This window comes from Furipterus horrens, unplaced genomic scaffold (genome assembly GCF_987537825.1).
Source record: "Furipterus horrens unplaced genomic scaffold, mFurHor1.1.pri manual_scaffold_17, whole genome shotgun sequence".
Taxonomy (NCBI): Eukaryota; Metazoa; Chordata; class Mammalia; order Chiroptera; family Furipteridae; genus Furipterus; species Furipterus horrens.
In genome coordinates, this window is record NW_028327187.1 from 39,183,622 (window position 1) to 39,207,015 (window position 23,394).

General features: G+C 39.2%; 1 protein-coding gene across 3 annotated transcripts; it reads left to right on the top strand.

The window, feature by feature from the left end:
* Positions 1-1,488: 1,488 nt before the first annotated feature.
* On the top strand, positions 1,489-17,774 carry UPF3B (UPF3B regulator of nonsense mediated mRNA decay). Of its 3 annotated transcripts, XM_090264893.1 has the most exons (12): positions 1,489-1,780; positions 2,684-2,790; positions 2,956-3,062; positions 4,719-4,817; positions 7,385-7,495; positions 8,511-8,554; positions 9,003-9,185; positions 9,593-9,631; positions 11,440-11,597; positions 11,912-12,206; positions 16,771-16,874; positions 17,642-17,774. In XM_090264893.1, the coding sequence occupies exons 1-12, from the start codon at positions 1,625-1,627 to the stop codon at positions 17,661-17,663; spliced, it is 1,425 nt and encodes a 474-aa protein (XP_090121019.1). In that variant the 5' UTR covers positions 1,489-1,624; the 3' UTR covers positions 17,664-17,774. The 3 variants fall into 3 exon arrangements, with proteins under 3 accessions (XP_090121019.1, XP_090121018.1, XP_090121020.1); XM_090264892.1 differs by having other exon boundaries at positions 1,490-1,780; positions 16,771-17,774; XM_090264894.1 differs by lacking the exon at positions 9,593-9,631 and having other exon boundaries at positions 1,491-1,780; positions 16,771-17,774.
* The last annotated feature ends 5,620 nt before the right edge of the window (positions 17,775-23,394 follow it).

Sequence of the window (23,394 nt, forward strand, 5' to 3'; positions counted from 1 at the left end):
TTGTTGGCATTCATATCCTTGAAATTGTTTTAATTAAAAATTTTATTTTATTCTGGTAAGGACACTTAACATGAGGAGCATTTGAGTTCTTGCTCCCTGGCATATGTTGTCAGTTTGGCTCAAATAAGCTCTTTAAAAAAAAAGAACACTTAACATGAGATCTATCTTCTTAACAGATATTTAAGTGTACAATACAGTATTTTTATTGTAGGCACAATATTGTAAAGCAGATATCTATTCATCCTGCATTATAGAAACATTACGCTCCTTGATTACAAAGTCCTCATTTTCCCCTACCCTCAACCCCTTTCAACCACCATTCTATTCTGTGCTTCTATGACTGACCATTTTACTTACCTCATCTAAGTGGGATCACACAGTATTTGTCCTTCTGTGGCTGGCCTGTTTCACTTAGCATGATGTCCTAAAGGTTCACCCATGTTGTCACATATGGCATAATTTCCTTCCTTTTTTTGTATATTTATTGATTGTGCTGTTACAGTTGTCCCAATTTATTTCCCTTTGTTGCCCTCCTCCTGATACCCCACTTCCCTCAAACAATCCACCACCCCTGGATTGCAACAGCAATCCAGGTTGCTGTTGATCTCCCATCAGGGCACATACAAGAATCAGCCAATGAATACATCAATAAGTGGAACACCAGACTGATGTGTTTTTTTCCCCCTCTCTCTCCCCCTTCCTCCCTAAAATCAATAAATAAAAATTTAAAATATACATATATAACATAAACAACATTTCAAAGGTCAGGAAGGCAATTTACATGAAGATGAAATTGTTAGATAACTCTTTTGCTGGGCCATCTTTAACAATGGGACACAGAGTGGGCTTTGCTAGGTCCCTCCCTGTCTCACACTAGTTCACAGTAAGTATGATGATAGTAATTAGCTATCTTGTTGGAATAGGTCCCCTCTCTAAATCCTTTTAAGCAGTTAGGGGTATGGTGAAAGCTTATTCCTGAATCTTTTCTTAGTAATAACCAGCTTAAAATAATCAATATCACAAAAGAAATATTTCACGGTGGCAACCTGTTTCCCCTCAGAATCAAAGATAGAAAATACAAGTTCCCTAGTGAGGTAAAAACTTCAGATAACATCAGGTTTATCTGAAGAACACGTAGTCAAGTACAGCTGGAAGAACCTGTTTTGATGTGAAAAACACTAAACTTCCAAAATTAGAGGGTTAGTTTTACTTACAAAAAGGGACCCTGAGATATTCGTTCTAGAACTCCCGGCCAGAAGCGGGTAAATGCATTGCGTGCCGGGATTTGTAGTCAGCCAAAGAGTCGTTGTAGTCACGATGGCAGATTTGCTAGTACTGTATAGAGCGCGGCCCCAAGGGTGAGTCTGAATGAGAGAGGATTGGGTGGTGCGGAGGTTCGGCAGGCGGGAACATAAGACCAGGTGTTAAAACCTCTTCACAAAAGGAAATCAGGCTCCGTTAAGTCTCGCGAGAGCCTGACGGGGCCCAACGGAACGCGAAGCTGTCATTATCACTAGAGGAGTATGTTGGTGGGCGGAGCTGAGACGGTAGTGGGTAGGGAATCATAGGTGCCCGGTAGGGGCATTTGGGCTGAGCTTCGACTGTGAGGAGCAAAGCCGTAGCCATGAAGGAAGAGAAGGACCATAGGCCTAAGGAGAAGCGAGTGACCCTCTTGACTCCCCCGGGGGCCACAGGCAGCGGCGATGGGGCTTCAGGAGACAGCACCAAAGGAGAAGATAAACAGGATCGGAACAAGGAGAAGAAAGAGGCGCTGAGCAAGGTGCCTGGCCACCCGTTGGCGCGTGAGAGGGCGGGACGCGTCCGCCACCTATGGAGGATGGTTGGGAAGCGGGCTGCCCTCTTCCTTTCCCAGTCACCCCTTCCGTTTCTTCACCTGAGTGAAAATCGCATCACCCCGCCTCACCTACTCCACCGAAATGGGGGGAGCCCCTCCCAAGCCAAACCCCGGCGTGGGAGTGAGGGAAAGGGGGGGCATTCCTAGACGAAAAGGGTTTAGATCAGAGCTGTGAGGTGATAATGGGAGGGGGGGAGAGTGGTAATAAAGGGAAAGAGGAATGAAAGCGTTAATTGGGAAGGATTATTAAATTGTGAAAGAGCAATCAAGGGTGGGAGTAGTTTGTGATCGAAGTACTAATGGAGAGTTGAAGGAGTGTTGGGGGAATTAATGGTCTATGGACCACGTCGGTTTCATCCTATTTGGGGGAAAATTAGGGAATTTTCGGTATTCCTTAGTTTTGAATTTTTTATGCTGAATGAGAAAATGTTTTGTTTTAGGATGTGTTTGATATTGTAGGGAAATGTTAATAAGAGTTTGTGGCACCCACAAAACACCAGTGTTGGCCTACTAGTTTCTTAACACTACAGCTATTGAAAAATGGGTGATAGAAAATGATACAAAGACCTAGTAAACTGCAGGGCTTTGGGTTAACAGAACCTGACATTTTCCTTACTCTAGACAGTTCTCATTTCTAAGAGTTTTTTTTTTTTTTTTTGAAAACCACATTACTATTATGTTATATTAATTTTAAGCATTACAGGATTATTTTCTCCTGGGATTTTATAAGTAATCTCTTGTAAAAACCAGCTTTCTTCAGGAATGTTGATTCTTTCAGGTATGACAGAAAATTGATTTGTACTAATTTTATTTTATTCATTTCCGAAGGTGGTAATTCGGAGATTACCTCCCACTTTGACCAAGGAGCAGCTTCAGGAACATCTTCAGCCTATGCCCGAGCATGATTATTTTGAGTTTTTTTCTAATGATACTAGGTAAAATGAATAAAAGAGGGAGGGGGGTAAATAAAAATGTTTCTTCCATTCCATCCTATCGATGTTTTCTATTTGACTTTTGAGCCTGTCTCTTTAATATATTCATTCTTATAATTCAGCCAGACACCTGCAAGGACATTTACATAATTGCTTTCCTCTATGCAGTCTGTATCCTCATATGTATGCCAGAGCATATATCAACTTTAAAAACCAAGAGGACATTATTTTGTTCAGGGATCGCTTTGATGGTTATGTATTCCTTGATAATAAAGGTGAGTCTTAGTAACAAGGTTTCTTTGTCATTTGTCTAAGACAATGTGTGTAGCAGTGTTCTCAGTGCCTTGATAGCTTTTCTAAAATCCTGGGTGATAAAATGTTCAACATTTAATGAGTTTTACACATTTGATAAGCCTATTACAATCTTTGTTTTAGTATTTTTGTTTATTGATTTGAGAAAGAGAAAGAGGAACATCAATTTGTTGTTCCACTTATATATATGCATTTATTGGTTGCTTCTTATATGTGCCCTGACTGGGGATGGAACACACAGCCTTGGCTTATTGGGACAATGCTCTAACCAACTGAGCTACCCAGCCAGGCAACCTATTACAATCTTATACACAAATATGTGACTTTTCTTGGCCCTTTGGTATTTTTATTAACCTGTTATTTCTGTAGATTGATCAACTGAATGAAACTTCCTGTTTTCTCCTCCTGTGACAAATTTTTTGCCCTGGATTACAAATTCTGTTGCTTTGACTTTTTACTAGTTTCAGCAGTAATATGGAGAAGTGACTCTTTAAACTTGTATGACAAGTTTTAAACATTTACTTCCCATCTTGCTTCAGGGACCAACATTTATTTATTTAATTCAAATCCTTTAAGCCAATAGTTACTCTGTTGGAATACTGTTTAATATTCTAAGTTGTATGTAACTAAAACATTGAACTTGATGATCTCCCACTTTGTATCCAGGAGTCTATAGGGGAAAAAAAAACTTTTTTAATTAATTAATTAATTAATTTTTAGAGAGAGGAAAAGAGAGGAAGAAAGAGAGGAAGAGAAACATCAATCTCTCATATGCACCCCAACCAGGGTCCAAACCTGCAACTTAGGCATGTACCCTGAGCAGGAATCAAACCAGCAACCTTTTGCTTTGCAGGAGCCTTAGCCTTGTAGTTAAGGTCCTCTATAGACTCGCCTCACTTCTATTTTTTCAGACTATCTTTCAGTTTCCTTCTGTTTCAGTCTGGTTTATTTCCTTTTCAAATATATCATTTATGAAGCTAATCTGATTCTGCATTCACCAAAATTTCCAAAATCATGTTTCCTCCATGACTGCTATGTGATACTTTCTTGTTACTTCTAGCTATTTTATTCTGGCTTATGTTGACATGTCAATGGTCTTTATATGTAATTCACATACCACAAAATTCACCCTTAAAATTTTATAGTGCATTCAAAGAGTTATGCTGCTATCACCACAGTCTAATTTTGGAGCACATTCATCACTCTAAAGAGAAACCCACACCCATCAGCTGTCACTCCCTATTCTCTCCATCACTACATACACCCCAGCTCTAGAGAACCACTAATTTTATTTTTCCTCTATAGCTTTGCTTATTCTAGAGGTTTCCGATGTATTTTAGAAATGAAAATTAGCTTATAGATTTTCCACCTCCCACATAAAAATATCACACTCTAGAAGTGGAATTTAAATGAATGTTTTACTTCCCTGTCATGTCTTTTCGTTAGGGACTCCTTTGATAGCATGTTGATTTTAGTTGTGCCAGTGTGATTGACACCTGTTTGGAGACACTTCGCAAGTGACTGCCATTGGCGGAAGCCTAGAGCGCAGTGGGTTAACTTTCTTGTATCCACTTGACATTTTCTTTGTTATAACAAGTGTGATATTTTTTTCTAAACAGGTCAAGAATATCCTGCAATAGTAGAATTTGCACCTTTTCAAAAAGCTGCGAAAAAGAAGACTAAGAAAAGAGATACCAAAGTTGGGACTATCGATGATGGTATAGTATAGCTCTAGTTATGTAATGCTATTGCCATGGTTTTTTTTTTTTTTTTTTAAGATTGTATTTATTTATTTTTAGAGAGAGGGGAAGGGAGGGAGAAAAAGAAGAAGAGAAACATTGATGTGCGAGAGAAACATCAATTGGCTGCCTCCTGTACGTCCCCAACCGGGGACCTGGCCCCACAGCCCAGGCATATGCCCTGACCAGAATTCGGACCCTCGACCTTTCAGTCCAAGGGGAGATGCCCAACCCACTGACTCACACCAGTCAGAGCTGCCATGGGTTTTTAAAAAACATCCTTTGTGGGAATTAATTGGACTCCAATCTTTAAATAAGAGAACATATGGGATAAAGTTAATACGAAATATAATTCATTGATGAAAGCTTTGCATAACTGTTAGAGTGGAGGTGGGCTTCCTACAGAGTTTTCACTCTATATGACTAGTTACATTTCATTCCTCCACCATTAAGCAATACATTGTTAAGTATTGAGTAGTAAATTACTTTAAGTTTGTTGATTAGAAGACCATGGAAAAATCAGATGTTTCAAAGCACAACAGCTACTTGAGGCTTCTTACCATTGTTATGATTACTTATTTGACTTTTGGTTTCCATTTTATAAAGGGGAAGATTTATCATTGAGAGCTGTACTGGGAAATTTTATATACTCAAGTAACTTAATATAAAGTACCTCAAGTAGCCAGTTCTATTTTCTAGATTTGGATATGCAGTTAACTAAACACCTAATTACATTAAACCAAAAGGCAGGAACCAAAAAACTGGAATAGTTGTCCCTTAAGGAAAACTAGATCCATATTTTGAGATCTCTGTAACATTTGTAGGATAAGGGCTTACCTATAATATTTTTTATGAGATTGGTATTTTAGAATCATCTAGTTTGATTTCCATTATTTTATAAAGAACACAGAGAAGACTCAACATACAGCTGCTTATTGATTATATCATAGATTCACTCCTGGAAGACTAGATCAAGTGACATGTTCCACACTGCATAGAAACTCCAAATACAAGAAGTATAATGACTCAGATGTGTTACCCTGTCTGATGTCAGAGGCATCTAGGAAAGAATCCAGGAACTACAGTTGCCTCCAGTGCCGCATCTAGGACATTCCCCTAATTTACCTTTTTGGAACATCTGATTTTCATATGTTGAATTTACTTAAAGTGAGGTATACCCATACAGGAATTCTTGCATTCTATATACATAATAAATATATATTGTGACTATATACACATTATAGTTCTCCCACAGTGTGACTTTAGATTAGTTGGAGCAATGACTTTTAAAAGCCAACTATGGCCCTGGCTGGTGTGGCTCAGTGGATTGAGTGCTAGCCTATGAACCGAAAGGTCACTGGTCCGATCCCCAGTCAGGGCACATGCCTGGTTTGCAAGCCAGGTCCCCAGTTGGGGGTGCATGAGAAGCAACCTCACTTTGATGTAACCAATCGATGTCTTTCTTCTTTCCGCCACTTCTTCCCTCCCTTCCCCTCTAAAACTAAAGAAATAAAATCTTTTAAAAAATAATAAAATAATAAAAGCAAACTATGTGTCACCCCTAGAGGTTCTGTTATAATGTGTGGTATCTCATTTTCCGTGACCCCATCTTACACCAGACTCCCTTTGTGGATACCTCTAATAGGAGTTCTGAGAGTCGTCGGCAGCCGTCCGTCTCGAGAGACGATGGTGTAGCTTCTTAAGAGTCTATCTGCACCGCCGAAAATGGTTGTGCAGTCCGACTCGGGAGTGACATGGTATCTGTCTCCTCCCGTGTTGAATCAAGTGCGATGACGCTGAAGCTACAGAGCCTGGGCAGGGTAATATGGAGGGTCTGCTGTTGCCCATGCAGCAGACCCCCCCTCTCTTCGCAGCTGAAGGGTCCAAGGGAAAGACGGAGTCAATACAGCTTGGCTTCAGGTGCGCCGCAGGAGTTGCCGGTGTTGACTACAACGTCAAACCGCCTTAGGGACTCCGGCTCCGGATTTTCTGTCGGGGTTTACTCCCTTAGCCTTTCCCCTGAAGAGGTATGCCGCAAGGCAGCGGAGGTTTTTTGGAGTCAGAGTTTTCCTTCTCTGATGTGCCCTGACTGGAAGATCGAACCAGCGACACTTAGCTCGCAGGCCGACGCTCAATCCACTGAGCTAAACCAGCCAGGGCCCTGTTCTGAGAGTAACCAATAAAGAAAGCCCTAAATAGTCTATCTTGAGGATACAGGTTTATTTTCTAAGTTTTCTCATTTATTGATATGAGATAGAGAGAGAGAGAGAGGAATTGGAGGGAGAGAGACATCAATTTGTTGTTCCACTTATTTATGCATCCATTGGTTGATTCTTGTATGTGCCCTGACTGGGGGTTGAACCCACAACCCTGGCATATCAGGATGACATTCTAACCACCTGAGCTACACAGCTTGGGCTTGGTATAGGTTTATTTTCATTCTTCCATGAAGTAGGAAATTATCTTCTTTGATAAATATCCTAGATAATACCTTCCTATTTGTTTAAAGTCTGCTATATTTTCTGTTTACTTAAACAATTATTTAGATCCAGAATATAGAAAATTTTTGGAAAGTTATGCTGCAGATAATGAGAAAATGACATCTACTCCAGAGACACTGCTAGAGGAAATAGAAGCTAAAAATAGAGAACTAATAGGTAAGTGGACAAAAGGAATGAAGGGCAACAGCTTTTTCATCAGATGACCTGTGTGACTCCCACTCCTGTCATTTGATAGCTGTGTAATCATGGGGAAAGCACTAACTTCGCTGAGACTCTGTTTCTTCTTCTGTAATATGCAGGTGATAATAACCTGTGTCACAGGATTATGAGAATGCATTGTTTAGATGGGGAAAATTCTCTGTGACCTATTTAGTGCCACACAAATGTAACATACATATAAAACATTTAAGACTCATGGCATCTTTAGATATTGGTAAGCATTTGAAGATCAATTGGTGTTTTCTAGTAATAAGCTAATATTCCTAAAAAGAAATTTGACCTGAAATATCAAAACATATATATAGTTACTGCAAAACTGAAGACTTGAAGAATTCTAGCATGGATGTTGGTTCTAGTAGTAAGTTGTCACTACTGTATCAGCTCTAGACAAAAGCATAGCCTCTGATGCATGATGTCCACTCCTAGGAATTTATCCAAAGGAACTATGTCTTCCAAAGCTAGCTACAAGGCTAGATAGCATTGTTTGGAATACTGAAAAATGAAATCAATATTCTCCTAAAAGTTGGTTTTTATTTATGGACACATAGTATAAGCCTGTCTCTGACAATTTCCTTAAAATAAACTCCCAGAAGTGAAATTATGGAGTCAAAAGGATATTTTAGCCCCTTCCCCCAATTTCTTCCCAGTTGGACAAAGTTGTGCTCGCATCTATAAAACAAGAGAATGTCCTTTGCACTTAATTCTCACCGACACTAGGAATTACACTTAAAAAATTTTTTTTATTGTTTTATTTTGTATTCTTCATTTTTTAAAAGGTGTTTAAATTTGTAGACTTGGAATGCTATAAAAACTTCCTTCCAATAACATAGTTGTTAACTCATTTAAGGGGTATAGTTTTTCCCACCTTGGGTGGTTGGCAGGGAATGTCAGAAAATGGAATCCTTTCTAGGGGTTGATAAATATTATTAATAATCTGTTTACATTTATGTAGCAAAAAAGACAACCCCACTATTGAGCTTCCTGAAAAACAAGCAGGTAAACCTTTGTTTTTATAGTTCTCTCAATACTTTATTTCATTGGTTCACATTCTGTTAAACATTTTAAGAGCATTGGGATCCTGTAGGAAAAATGGCTGCTTTTTCTTACCATTATTCTTTAAAGATTTGGCTCATTGGCTCTCTCCTTCTCTTTGGTTGTTGGACTAAGGAAACACTCTGCAAACCAGAGAGTCCTTAGCTTGTTCCAGGGCCATTCTCTTGATTTTCTGAAAGCCTCTGGAAATATAGCAAGGCACCAGTGACTAGCAGGTCCTGGTCTTTATTCTCTCTCATATTCTGAATGGGGTGGAGAGGGGGTTAAGGAGGTAGAAAGTAGGAAGGAAAGATGACCCAGGTTAGTGGGTACCCACCATGCCTTTGGGATTAATTTAAGTTTTTGGTGATGATTATCTTGTTTGAAGGTGTATGTTGATGTTTCTTTCTAGAGAATGAGAGAAGAAAAAAGAGAAGAAAGAAGAAGGCGAGAAATAGAAAGAAAAAGACAAAGAGAAGAAGAGAGGAGGAAATGGAAGGAAGAAGAGAAACGAAAAAGGAAAGATATAGAAAAGCTAAAGAAGATAGAAAGAGTTCCAGAGAGGGACAAATTAAAAGAAGAACCAAAGATTAAGGTATGAAAATAACTTAAACTGACTCCATGTTGCTGAAAATTGCATGTATCTACTTATTTATAAATATGCATGCATCTTGCGTGGTATAAATATAGTTTTTTCAGTTTTGTTTTTCTCCTTTTTGGTTGGGGGGGGTGAACCAATAGAAATCTTTTTATAATAATAATAGTATGATTTTTAAATTTTAAGATAGTTTAAAAGGCCTAAGTAGTTTACATGATATTTCTTCAGTGCAGATCTGTGTTGTTTTTAGCATTGAAAATGTTCAAGTTTTGGATGATTATTCTCTCAGTTCTTTGTAAATAAGGGCTTAGAGCTGGCTGGCATGAATTACGGTTTTTATTCAGCTTTTCCTTCATATCTGATACATGAAGTTGCCTCATCTGTTTGTTTTCCACTGTCTTCAGGTACACAGGTTTCTGTTACAAGCTGTGAATCAGAAAAATGTAAGGACCAAGTACATGATACAGAACACCTAGTATCATGTCACACACAGGTCTTAGTTAATAAGTCTTTTTGGTGGTGGTGGTGGTACTGTTGCCTGTAGAAAACTCCTTCAGACTGACCTGAGTCTTAAAAGCAAGCTATTTTAAATTCCTTCTTTAAAAGGAAGCCCAGATGACTTCCTGATTGTGTGCTGTGGACTCAGAAGCTTCAACAATATACAGCCACAGGACAACCATGCCTAAATAGCTCTCTTTTTTCACTGCCTCTCATAAATGCCTTGTGCAAGTACTAGAGATAATATCCTACATTATGTGCTTTCCCCTCTCACATGATTCCCATGCTACCTTCTTACATCTACCTGGGAATCTGTGAGCAGCAGATTCTGATTAACACATTGAATATAGGAAGAGGAAAACCTGTAGGAAGATCCCAGCCTTGCTACTTCTCATCTGAGGGCTTGGCTTGGGCCATGCTCCAACAAACTTTTTGGGGAAGTACTAGTACTTCAAAGAAAGAGTAAATCTCACAGAGATAATGGCAGGGTCTCCTTTACTTCCTCAAAAATTCAGCAGTTTATGTTGTTGCCTGAGACTCTCCAGGGTTCATTATTGTTGATAAGGGGCTCGGCCACAGTGTGGGGAAATTTCCATCTTACTTCTTTCTAGCAATCTGTCTGTCTGTCATGCCACACATGACTTGACTTGCTATTCCTAACTATCAGCAAGGCAGAAGGTAGAGCCATCCATGCTAGAGACATCCATTAATGTTCTTATTAGAGTAATGAACATCTTGGCTTCTGACAAAGATGTTCATTAGAAAAATAAGAACACTTCCAATGTACCCTGTATATGGTATCCTCACTTTACACTGGTGCCTTAGAGTTCAGTTTGAACTCATCATTTGCAGTAGATGTCTATGTGCTAAAATACTTTATGCTTAAATCTTTTGGTGTTTTGCCTTTTGCTTGATGACCTGTATGATGCCTTCATCCTGAGATGAACCTTTGTATGATGCCTTTACTCTGAGACTTGGAATTCTTCTATTTTGCCTAAGAATCTCTCTGAATATCCAACACTTGGGGGGTATTCTAGAGAGATTTGTAGTAGTGACATGAAAAAGAAACTTTTGTTAGAAATTTGGACTTCATAAACCACTTTTATTTTAGAATTGCTTTCTGCCATGTATATAACTGCAGAATTCCTACTCAGCAGAGATGGAACTTTACTGTATGAGGTATGTGGATTTTTAAATCCAATGCCAAATAATTCTTACTATTCATCTTTAATGATAATATGATTGTACCATCATATAAGTATGTTACTCTCAGGCTCAAGGCAAAATTATTCTCACAATAGATCGCTCCTTTGGTGACCAAGGTATTTGTCTTTATAAGTACCTCATAAGAACACTCCAATGGTAATGATATACCTAGCATTTTAAATTTGCGGCGTATTTTCCCATCAAGTTGTATTGACATGCTGGTTTGCTACAAAAGACATACTTGGGAATGTGCATTGATTGGCTCACTTAAAAGTTGACCCATGTAAAGCCAAAGGAGTCTTGATTCTATTGCCACAGAGTGATTAAACCACTTCATTTGAGTGGATAACACTTTCACATTAATAACAATCTTTTAGTAAATTACTACTCTTGTGCACTAATTGTTCACCTGAGAGTTTGAGTACCTGCAGGAAATGGAGCCTTCTATAGTCAAAATTTTAAATATCTAGTGTATTTATTTCCTTTGATAGACTCAGAAGACAGTGCCCCACCCTTCAAAATAAAGATAAATATGTTCTCTTTAAAGTTGCTCAAGAAGCCAGAAAAAGATGAAAAAGATTTGGACAAAAGAGAAAAAGCCAAGAAATTGGAAAAAGAGAATCTGAATGATGAAAGAGCCAGTGGGCAAAGTTGTACATTGCCCAAACGTTCTGATGGCGAATTTAAAGATGAAAAGCCTAAGAGGTCAGTAGGCAAAGGGCTCTTTGGTACATTGGTTTTCAATGCATTTCTAGATGCTAGTTTTACTGCTAGGTCCTGGACTCATACCAGAATTAAGATAAGCTGTTTTACCAGGCGCAGGGACATGAGGAGGTAAGATATTCTAATATCTTAATCTGGGTGGATGACTTTTGGTTTTTGTTACTGTTTTTCAAAATTCTTTAACTCTGCTCCAAAAGTGGAGCCTCATTGCAGTGGTCAGTCAGAATCAGAGTGTTTCTGCATTTATGATTAGAAGATTTTCTAGGGATATATTCTCAGATTTGTTTTTCATGCAGACCTGAAGACGAAAGTGGCAGAGACTACCGGGAGAGGGAACGGGATTATGAACGAGATCAGGAGCGCATGCTTCGGGAAAGAGAGAGACTGAAGCGGCAAGAAGACGAGCGCCGGAGGCAGAGGGAGCGCTATGAGAAAGAGAAGGCATTTAAAAGGAAGGAAGAAGAGATGAAAAAAGAGAAAGAAGCCCTTCGGGATAAAGGGAAGAAGATTGAAAGTACAGAATCAGTAGGCAGTTCAGAAAAAAATGAAAAGAAAGAGGAAGTGGTTAAGAGAGATCGCATTAGAAACAAGGTGCTGCTTTTTCTTAAAGCTGTTCATTTTCTGTGAGGATTTTCTTTTTTCTTTTTTTTAATCCTCACCGGAGGATTTTTTTTTAATGTGTTTTATTGACTTTAATGTTACATTTGTCCCAATTTCCCTTCCCTCTTCTCCCCTCCATCCGATGGCCCCCCTCCCTCCAGTTGTCCCCCCCTTTTAGACCATGTCCATTAGTTGTGCATATAGTTCTTCTCCACCTCTCTCTGTCTATTCCATTTCCTCCTACCATGATCCTTAATTCCTATATCATCTCCCTCCCTCTCCCCCTTCCCCTTCCCTGCTGACCTCCCCCCAGTATGTTCCCCATACCTATAGTTCTTTTTCCACTCTCATTGCCTGTTTAGTTTGCCTTTGTTTCAATTCTCTAGCTTCTGTTGTTGGTTCTTATGATGCAGTTTTCATTTTAGTGTTCATAGTTTTCATCCTCTTTTTTCTAAACCAGTTCCTTTAACATCTCATATAACAGTGGTTTGGATCTAATGAACTCTTTCAGTTTTGTTTTGTCCTGGAAACACTTTCTCTGCCCTTCTATTCTGAATGACAATTTCGCTGGATAGAGTATTCGTGGTTGTAGGTTTTTGCTTTTCATTACTTTGAATATTTCTTGCCAGTCCCTTCTTGCCTGCAGGGTCTCCCTTGAGAAGTCAGCTGATAGTCTAATTGGGACCCCTTTGTACATGATTCTTTTCTTCTCTCTTGCTGCTTTTAAGATTCTCTCTTTATCTTTAACTTTTGACATTTTGATTATAATGTGTCTTGGAGTGGTTCTCCCTGGGTCCAGTTTTTTTGGAACTCTCCGTGCTTCCTGGACCTGTAACTCTATTTCCTTCCCCAAGTTTGGGAAGTTCTGCTTTATTATATTTTCACTTAATTTTTCAATTTCTAGTTCATCTTCTTCACCCTCTGGCAAACCAATGATTCTTATGTTGGGCCTTTTATAGCTGTCCCAGAGGTTTCTGATCCTCTCATCATTTTCCTTGCTTCCCGTTTCCTCTCTCTGCACTGGTTGACTGTTTGTTCCTTCTCTGTGTTCTGGTTTGTTGATTTGAACTCTGGATTTTATTTCCTCACCATCTGTCTCGTATGTGGTTTTGTTCCTTTCAGTATGAGTGTTTTTCGATTCTTTCTCATCTTTTTCCAGATCTTTTGTTAATTCTGTAAGCCACCTGATAACAATGGCCCTGAACTGAGCCTCTGACAGGTTTCTTATTTGTTCATCTGTCAGATTCTTCATCTGTTGCCTGGTGAGCTGCGCCACTGGGATTTCTATAGTTGTCTGCCTCATTTTGACAGATGCATTTTGTTTTCTTGGGCCGGCTATAGGGGGCGGTGCCTGTGTACTCATTACGACCCAGCAACCGGCACCGATCCACAACCTTTTTCGCAGAGCTGTGGCGCTTTGTGTGGGGGCAGGGGTCCAAGATGGATTCACACAGTTATTCCGCTAGGAGACCGGGATCCTTCCTCCCGCTCTCTGGGCCTCACTGTTCAAGGCAATGTGGTGGCTGCTTTCCCCAGCGTTGGGGTTGCAAGCTGCCGGGGTTCGACTGCAGCCGGGATTGTTCTCCCTGCCGCTGGGATTGTTCTCCCTGCCGCTGTCCTGGTGCGACCGCAAACAGCACCACCCACTTTCGCTCTTCCTACCTGCCCAAAGGGCGCCGCTGGTTTATAACTTCATACGTTGGGCTTCCGTGTAGTTTTATTTTCTGGAATTTCTAGTTATCTTTTGTTTTGAAGTAGTTATATTCCTCTCTAGTTGTAGAGGGAGACCGAGCGTGTCCGTCTAAGCCTCCATCTTGGCCGGAAGTCCTTCTGTGAGGATTTTTTTTTGTTTTCCTGCAAGTGTAAAGGAAAGGGCTAGGTTATTGTTTATTATGGCATCTTTAAAGGAAATTCTATTATAGAGAATTTTATTACAGGAACTTTAACTCTCTGCAACTTTTTCTGTATTGGTTGGGTCCTTTTATTAACTTATTGTAGAAATTTCAAATATAAACAAAAGTAGAACAGAACAAAACAATGTACCCATCACTCAGCTTCACTAATCAATTGGTGGCCACTCTTCTTTCTACTCTACCCCATCCTTACCCCCTAGTGGATTATTTTCAAGCAAATCCTAGACATATAATTTCTTCTTTAAATATATCAGTATTAGAGATCAAGATTTTGATCTCTAATACAACCCAAATAGCACTTTCACATAAAAAAGCTAACAATAATTCCTTAACATCCTCCCTACTCATTGTTCAGATTTTCCCAACAGTCTCATTTATATCTTTTTCATAGGCTCCAAGCAAGGTCCACAAATTTATATTTGCTTGATATCTCTCTTTAAATCTTTTCTAATCTAAACATCCCCCCTTTTGTTTTCCTACATTTATTTGTTGCAGAAACCAATTTGTTCTGTAGAGCTTCTAACAGTCCAGATTGGCTAATTACATTCCTGTGGTATCATTGAACATATTCCTTTATCTTTGTTTCCTTGAAAACTGATGGTTCTATCTAGGGCAGGGGCCAGCACATTTTTTCTATGAAAGGCCAGATGGTAAGGAAATATTTTAGGCTTTGTTGGCCATATGGTCTCTGTCACAACCACTAAGCTCTGTATGCATAAACATGTAAAAGAATGAGTGTGGCTGTGTGCCAGTCAGATTTTATTCACAAAAACAGGCAGCCCCTCACTTATAGGCCTGAATATATTCAGGTTCAATTGTTGGCAAAAACACTATCTAGTGTTCTATACTTCCTGTGCATTATATCAGGAAGCATATACTATCTTGAGTGTCCTTTTAGTGTGATGCCGTGATTGCTCAATAGCAGTTGTAGCATGGTTATGTAATAGGATGTCCTTGTTCTTAGGATATAGAAGCTTAAATATTTAGGACTTGAGGGGTTATGATATCTGTAACTTACTCTCGAGTTCTACAAAAATAATAATGTGTGTATATATGTGTGTGTGTTCACATACTAGAGATTGAAAAAGCACACATAACAAAATGTTAAAATTGTGAATCTAGAAGAAAGGTATTAGGTATTCATTGTTTACTTTTTACAACATTTCTGTAGATTTAAAACTTTTCAAGGTAAAAAGTTGAAAAAAACTGATCGATAGTTTAAAGTGTTATCAGCCTGACCCATCTGTTGTAAAAAATTTTATCAGCCTTTATCTTAATGGTTTTGCTTAATTATTTCATGGGGGTCAGGGGGAGGTAAGAGTAGAAAATGATGATACAGGGATTCTGCCTTTCCTATTGTATTTATTATCTGATGTTCTCCTACAAAGAGAATTTCCCTCATCAGCTGTTTGGTTAGCCTGAAATTCAGTTTACACAGGAAAGGCAAGATAAACACTTGATTTTTCCCTTTTATTTACCAATATTCAGAGTTATGAGTTGGTGTCCCAGCAACTTCTAGGGGTTATCATTGAGTTGTTTAGTCTTTAAGAACTCATGGATTTAGAAATACTTGGTGTATTCCAACTTGTTATTACCAGTTATTGTCTTTGTTGATGATTAAATTTTTCCATCTTTGCACAATGGGAGCCCCATCATCCATTCTTTAAATACTATGTGGGAATCTCATCTGTTGTAACCTTCCATCTTGTGGAAATTTTACTGCAATTATTCAATCGAGAATAATGCTTTAGGGCTAATTTTCATACATCAGGGTGAAAGGGTAAGGAAGACTCATATAATTTTTTGTGAATTCTAAAAAAAGCCTATACATTAAAATTTTCCAGGATCATATTGTCATTAAAGCAAACAGATTACTTGAACTGAGAGAGCTACATGATGACTTTATTGGGGTTTATTTAGGAATCTGTGATCTAAAGTGCCACCTAGTCAGGGCACATGCCTGGGATGCAGGCCAGGTCCCCAACTGGGGGTACATGAGAGACAACCACACATTGATGTTTCTCTTCCTCTCTTTCTCTCTCCCTTTCCCCCTCTCTCTAAAAGTAAATAAATAAAATCTTTAAAAAAATAAAGTGCCACCTAGATAGAGTCTCAAGCTGGGATGTTACATTGTTATACCTGAATTAAGAAACAATTACATTGTGGCAAGTTACATGGGGTCTGAGTTCATAAGTTCAGGGAGGTCTCCACTTAAGGCTGCATTCTTTGTTATCGTTTTTACTTCTAAGATTTTCATATATGGTGATGCATTTAAAAGTCAATCTACTGATGGGGAAGAGAGATAGGCAATGGCTATGATTTCTGGGTAAAAAATAAATTAAGCTAATTCAGTTCCTCTTGAGATGGTTAAGAAAATTAGGGAGTAGATTTATCGAAAATTTACCCTAGGCAAATAAAATAATACTTAAGAAATTATTGCTTTTCTTTGGAGATAGGGGAAAGGAAGCAGGTTGTTAAAAGCAAATTAACCATCAACACTTACTGTCATGCACCGTACCCTCACATTTTTGGTCCTATATGAGTTGTTTTTGGTGTATATCAACACATAACACAGGACCCTGAAAATTCCCTGTGAACACTTGGTAGCAATGTTATAACATTAACATTTCATTTTACTTTAGGATCGCCCAGCAATGCAGCTTTACCAGCCAGGAGCTCGAAGCCGAAATCGACTCTGTCCCACTGATGACAGCACCAAGCCTGGAGATTCAGCAATAGAAAAAAGGCAGGAAAGTGGTATTAGCCATAGAAAAGAAGGAGGAGAGGAGTGATACGTCCAAATGGCCATAGGTGTCCTCCTGACTGTGTAGACAGCCAAAGAGCATGTATTAATCCAGAAGTGCCTCAGGGCAAAGGAATAGAGAGAGAAAGGGGGTCGCTGTGCTGGTAGGGTACACTGCAGAGGAATATGTTTTGCGTCAAAGCAGGATCCTGATTGAGGGTGCAGATTGGAAGTACAATTTCTTTCTTTTTTATTTTTATTTTTTGCAGTTCCTACAAATTAAGTGTAGGCAAAAGATGAGAGAGGGGACATGCATTGCAATTTGCAGGTGGGAAATGTCAAGTGAGGACTTAATTAGATATGACATGAGAAGAAGAAGAGAGCCAGCTCTAAAATCAAAAGGTTTTGTTAGTCCTGGATTGAATTTTCTTACTTTAGTGGAGCAGAGTCACTTTGAAATCTTGTTTGGATCTAGTCATGTTCACTGTTGGTGATAACTGTTGACTTTGTGTAGCATAGAAGCAACAAGCACATAAGTACAGTGAAGGATATAACAAATGTTCGCTTATGCTAAATTTAAACAGTCATGTCATACCTATAGCCTATGTCCTAAAATTTTAGGATTAGTTTTAGATTTTTGTTTGCTTATGTGAGCTTAGCATAAAGAATATTTTTAAATGTCTCTCTTTTGCCTCTAGCAATTTTTATATTGATAAGTAAAATTTAACTCTTGTTTGTTTCTTGACAATCCAGTGTTTGTTTTATTATAGGTCTCATGATCTGAGTGCATGACCTGTCCAGGAAAGAAACTGCACCAATATTTGCTCCTGTTTAAATAGCAATTTTCAGTCTTAGCTTATTTTGCATTGGTGTCAATAAATATCAACATCATTCAAGTATGAAGCTAAGTGTGTTTACTAACTTTATTAAATAGCTATTGGGGGGTTGTAATTTCTTCCATTACCATTTATTCCCCTTACACCCTCTTCCACCTTCACCCACCCCCCTCCTCCCCAGCAATCACCACACTGTTGTCCATGTCCATCAATCCTTTTTAAATAGCTGTTAGTTGTGAAGAATTAAATTTTGATATTGAATTAACCTCTTGGAAATTTTAAAAGGGGAGGAATGATATTCATTTCTGCCTTCACTAGCATCTGTCTTTGCCTATCAAGAAGATCAAATCATGGTTCCCTACTCTTGTCCTATAAGAACCAAAATGTTTGGACAACATCCTAGAGCTGTTGCTTAATTTTCATCCTCACAGCTCCTCCTAATGTGGTGTCAGTTTGCCTTTACTTAATAAGTCACTGCTTTGTGTTTTCCTTGGCTCTTAGAAACCGGTATCCCAAGAGGCAGGTAAAGAGGAAGAGCGACTAAAGATGATTGAAAGAGAATGGTCCTCAATTGGGGGAGAGAGTACTAAGAGAGAGGAAGGGAAAATATTTCAAGAGAATGGCTGGTTAAGGAAGATAAGAAATCTTAAGTGTCCATTGCACTTGGAAGTATTGAGGTCATTACTGAAATGCAGAGGTTGGAGGAGTTGGTCTTAGGAGAAGCAACACTCAAACCCATCATTTATGAGTTGGCATCACTTGCCTCCTTACCCAACCTAGGGCCTATTGCCAGCCCTATTAAAGCTGTTTTCACATCAGCACCTCCCTCTTTTGCTCTACTTGCCTTGCCAGTCCAATTCAGTAAACTACACTTCCCACCCCTCTTAATTCTCATGTATATATTCATTTAGCAAACATTTACTAATCACTGCAGTGCCAGGCCCTGGTGGGGGGGTCAAGGACTCAACAAGTCTTTGTCCTTGAGGAATCATTGCCCAGTGGTGGCAAGACAGCTAGAAATAACCAGAGCACAATGCACCATGTGAGAAGGGCACTGGTGGCATGGTCTGGTGCAGGAGTTGCCTGCCCTTATGCTGCCAAGTGTTGCTGGAGAAAATCCCTAAACCAGATCAGTTGGTGAGACTAAGGAGGGCCCTCCATCCTTCTAAATACTTTTTAAAGTCCATTTTTCTTTTATTTTCTACAGTGCCACCTTTCTTTCTCTAGTGTGCTTCCTTGTTTTCTTTCTTGTGTTGGGGGCGGGGAGGTTAGGATCACTTCCTCATAACTCACAATTTCATGTTTTTAATTTTAAAAAACTGCTGTAAACAACAGAAAAAGTTATCATTCATTTCTTTTTTGCTCATTTTTCTTCAGACACATTTATGAATAAATGATTTCTCTAGAAATAAAGACAAGATGGAGAGAGCTCAGACCTGGATATCTAAACATTCATTGAGCACCTCCTGTTTGTTGGCTCTAAGACTGCTTGTGAACACAGTCCCTGCCTCCATGACTCTCACAGCCTTGTGGAGCTTGCTGTTCTGATGAAAGAACTGATACTAAGGGATGTAGGCAGGAAAAATGTATGACACAAACTAAGATCTAACTTTCTATGGTAATCACAGATTTTATCTTTAATTCCATAGGAGAAAAGTTAGAGGAGTTTTATAGCCTTTTGTTGGTATATATAAGCTCTATATGTTATATGTTTTTGTGGGTGCTTCCCAGAATTTTCTTTACTGTTTCTGGGACTGTTCTCCACACCACAAAACTATTATGATCATGTATATCATTAAAGAAAGCAAGTTAGAAAAGATAGGCTCACACTTGGTGAATTCTTGGAGAATATATATTGTTAGCTACATACATAGGATTAGTGTTCCTTAGAAATCTCACAGAGTTCAGTTATTTATTCACAAGTATTTATTAAACTCCTACGACAAAGGGGAAAGTATGTGAAAAGGCCCTGGGATTAGGAGTGTGCCTGGCTTGTTCAAGAATGGCAGAGAGACCATTATGGCTGGAGTAGAGTGAGCAAGGGGGAGAGTAGTCTAAAGGGATGGAATAAAGTCACAGAGCTTACAGACAGGATCCTACAAGACATTGGTAAGACTTGGGCATTTATTCCAAAAATTTTAGGAACCACTGCAAAGTTTTGAGCAGGGGTTTTATATAATCTCACAATGTTTTAAAATAAAATGGCCCTCACTGGTGTGGCTCAGTTGGTTGGGTGTTGTTGTTCCACAAAGTGAAAGGTCACCAGTTACATTCCCTGTCAGGGCACATTCCTGGGTTGCAGGTTTAGTCCCTGGTCAGGGTGCCTACTAGAGGCAAATAACTGATGTTCCTCTCCACATTAATGTTTCTCCCCTTCTCTTTCTCCCTTCTTTCCCCTCTCCCTAAAAATAAATAAATCTTTTTAAAAAATAAAATGATCATTCTGGCTGCTGTATTGAAAACAGACTAAAGCAGGAAAGGAGGACTGCAAAAAGTTAAGCACAATAGTGGTTATAGTAGTCACTACTGCCAAAAAGTGGAAGCAACTCTAGTGTCCATCAACTGATAAATGGATAAACAAAGTGTGTTCACACAATGGGATATTATTCAGCCATGAAAAGGAATGAAGTACTGGCACATGCTGCAACATGAAGAAACTCTGAAAAGATTATGCTATGTGAAAAAGCCAAACACAAATGACAATATAATGTATGATTCCATTTATATGAAATGTCTATAGATTATGCAAATCCATAGAAACAGAAATATTGGTTGTGTAAAGCTGGGTAGAGAAGGAGAATGGAGGGTGACTGCTAATGGATACAGGTTTCTTTCTGAGATAGTAAAAGTGTTTTGAAATTAGAAAGCAGTATGTTCACATACTAAAAATCACCGAATTCTATACTTTTTAAAAAAGATTTTGTAATTTAATCTTTATTGTATTTTTTTCCATTACCATTTAGTCCCTTATACCCCCTCCCCCTAGCAATAATCACACTGTTGTTCATGTCCATGAGTCCTTTTTCCTTTTTTATTAATTTTTTTATGAGAGAGGAAAAAGGAGAGGTTTGAAAACTAGAGCAAACCCAGACACTGCAATCTGAGGATGGTTTCTGTACTTTTTTAATGGTTGGAAGAAATCAAAGAAGAAATTCAAATTCTATGAAATTCAAAATTTTAGTATCCATAAGTAACATTTTATTTAAACCCAGCCACATCCATTCATTTATGTATTGTCTAGCTGCAAAGGCAGTTAAACTGTTGCAACAGACAACTTATGTTGCCTGTAAAGCCTGAAATATTTACTATCAGGCAAAGTTTTTAAGCTCCCAGTTTAGGTAGGCCCTTGCTACTTAAAGTGTGAGTCCATGCTCTAGCAGCAGGTACACACCTGGGAAGTTGTCAGATATGCAGCATCAGAATCTGTATTCTAACAAGATCCCCAAGTTATTTGTATGCACATTAAAGCTTGAGAAGCACTGCTCAAGAATGGGAGTGTGGCTGGACTCAAGAGATGTAAGGCTTTGAGGCAGCATTGAGGACCCACTTGAAATTAGTGGTCATAAACCTGAAGTAAGGCCAGTCGGTTTCCTCCCACCTCACTCAGCTGCCAGAGGGACAGGCTGACGAGTAGATGAAGAACTGGATTTACCAGGGTTATGGTTTCACCAAGCAAATACAAGAAAAGGGAAGATGTATATGAGTGAGTGGGTGGTATAATTTAAGCTAAGTAAGGAGAGAAGAAGAGATATGGAGGGATGGCGAAGAGAAAAAGGAAAAGGTAATAGGTTCAATGGACTGAAAATCCCAGTGAGGTGGAAAGATCGTTAACATTGGCATACTAGAGGAAGTGAGCAGCAAGAAATCAGAAAATGGAATAATGCCATGGTCGAAGGTATGGCAAGGGAGTGAGTGGCTGTAGTGCAGTGGAGGACAAGATCACTGGAAGAGAGGAGGCTAAGGGGCTGGAAGTCTGTTTTGATATTCACCAAGAACTGTGGTAAATGAAAGAGTGATGATGAGCCAGGAGCTAATTCTGCAAGGAGTGAGAAAGAGAGACTGACTCTGCAACAGGTCGGCAACTGTAACAAGAAAGAACATTGTGGTGCTGGGACTGTAGCCAATAGCCCCTATGGGTCTCCCCGTTTCCACTCTTCCCTCCACCCCATCTGCTCTCCACGCAGTTGCCCAAAGGATCTTTCTAAAACATTTCTATAATTGCCATTCACCCTTCAAATGCTTTCAATGGCTCCCACTTGCCTTCAGCAGTCATTTTGAAACTATACTCTGAGGAACCCTCCTGGCTAAACAGAAGTGCTTCAGGGGTTTCTCAAACAAGAAGTGTTCAGGCCAAATAGTGAAGATGGAAACTGCCCTGTTTTCCACCATCTTTCTCTTGGACTTTTACACCTCTCTGGCCTCATCTCCAAGTACTTTCATCTTCAGTTTACTCTGCTTCGGTCACACTGGCCAGTTATGTTCCCATCTTAGAACTCAGAGAGGTAGGGGTGGAAGAGTCTGATGGAGTTTGCCCTTTGTAGGCCATTGTAAGGACTCAGATTTTTACTCAGAGTGAGATAATGATCAAGCAGGTGAGTGACACAATTGGACTGGTTTTAAGAGGATCATTCTGGCTGCTATGCTTAGAAGAGACTATGGGGAGCAGGGAGAGTCAGAAGAAGAGAGAAGGGTTAGGAGGCTTTATGAAAGTCCAAGAGAGAGATGGTGGAGTCTTGAGCCAGGGTGGGGACGGTGAGGAACATTTGGATTCTAGATATATTTTGAAGAGAAAGCCAACAGGATTTGCTATAGGACAGCAATTTTCAACTGCTGTAGCAAGAGGCACACAGGTGTGCTGCAAGAATTTTCAAAACATGCAATACCGGACTATTTAGTCAGGGACACTGACCTCTTTTACCTTAGATTGTCAAATTAAAAAATGACAACAGCTGCCCTGGCTGGTGTGGCCCAGTGGATTGAGCACCAGACTGTAAATCGAAGGGTCACTGGTTTGATTCCCTGTTGGGGAGCAGCTCAGGCCACGAGTTGGGCACATGCGAGAGGTAACCAATTGATGCATATCTCACACATCGATGTTTCTCTTCCTCTTTCTCCCTCTCTTCCCGTCACTCTAGAAATAAATAGATAGATAGATAGATTCTTTTTAAAAAAGATTTATAAAGCCAGATGTTAACACATGAACATTCTTTCACTTAAAAAAATGACAACAGCCAACACGACAATAGCCATCTGGTGTGAATGAATCAAAATTATACCTATTTCTTTTGTCAGATCAGCAAAATATTTTTTTGATGTTCCACCATTTAGTAATTAGTTAATGTGTGCCATGAGATGAAAAAAGTTGAAAATTGTTGCTAGAGGATATGAGATTTATATATATACTTTAAAGATTTTATTTATTTTCCTTTAGGGAGAGGGGAAGAGACAGAGAAAGGGAGAGAAATATCAGTGTGTTGTTGCCTCTTGCATGCCCCCAACTGGGGACCTGGCCTGCAACCCAGGCATATGCCCTGACTGGGAATCAAACCTTCAACAGTTTGGTTCACAGGACAAAGCTCAACCCACTGAGCCACATCAACCAGGGCCTAGAGGATGTAAGATTTAAATAGGAGGGTAACACAAAAAGAAGAGTCAAGGGTACATATTTATATAAAAAGGCTTTAAAA

Bases quoted from the DNA above. Each gene is read 5' to 3' on its own strand.
- UPF3B (XM_090264892.1), top strand. From the start codon at position 1,625: ATGAAGGAAGAGAAGGACCATAGGCCTAAGGAGAAGCGAGTGACCCTC. The intron at 3,063-4,718 runs GTGAGTCTTAGT...TTTTCTAAACAG, and splicing joins TGTATTCCTTGATAATAAAG to GTCAAGAATATCCTGCAATA. The intron at 9,632-11,439 runs GTAAGGACCAAG...TTCTCTTTAAAG, and splicing joins AAGCTGTGAATCAGAAAAAT to TTGCTCAAGAAGCCAGAAAA.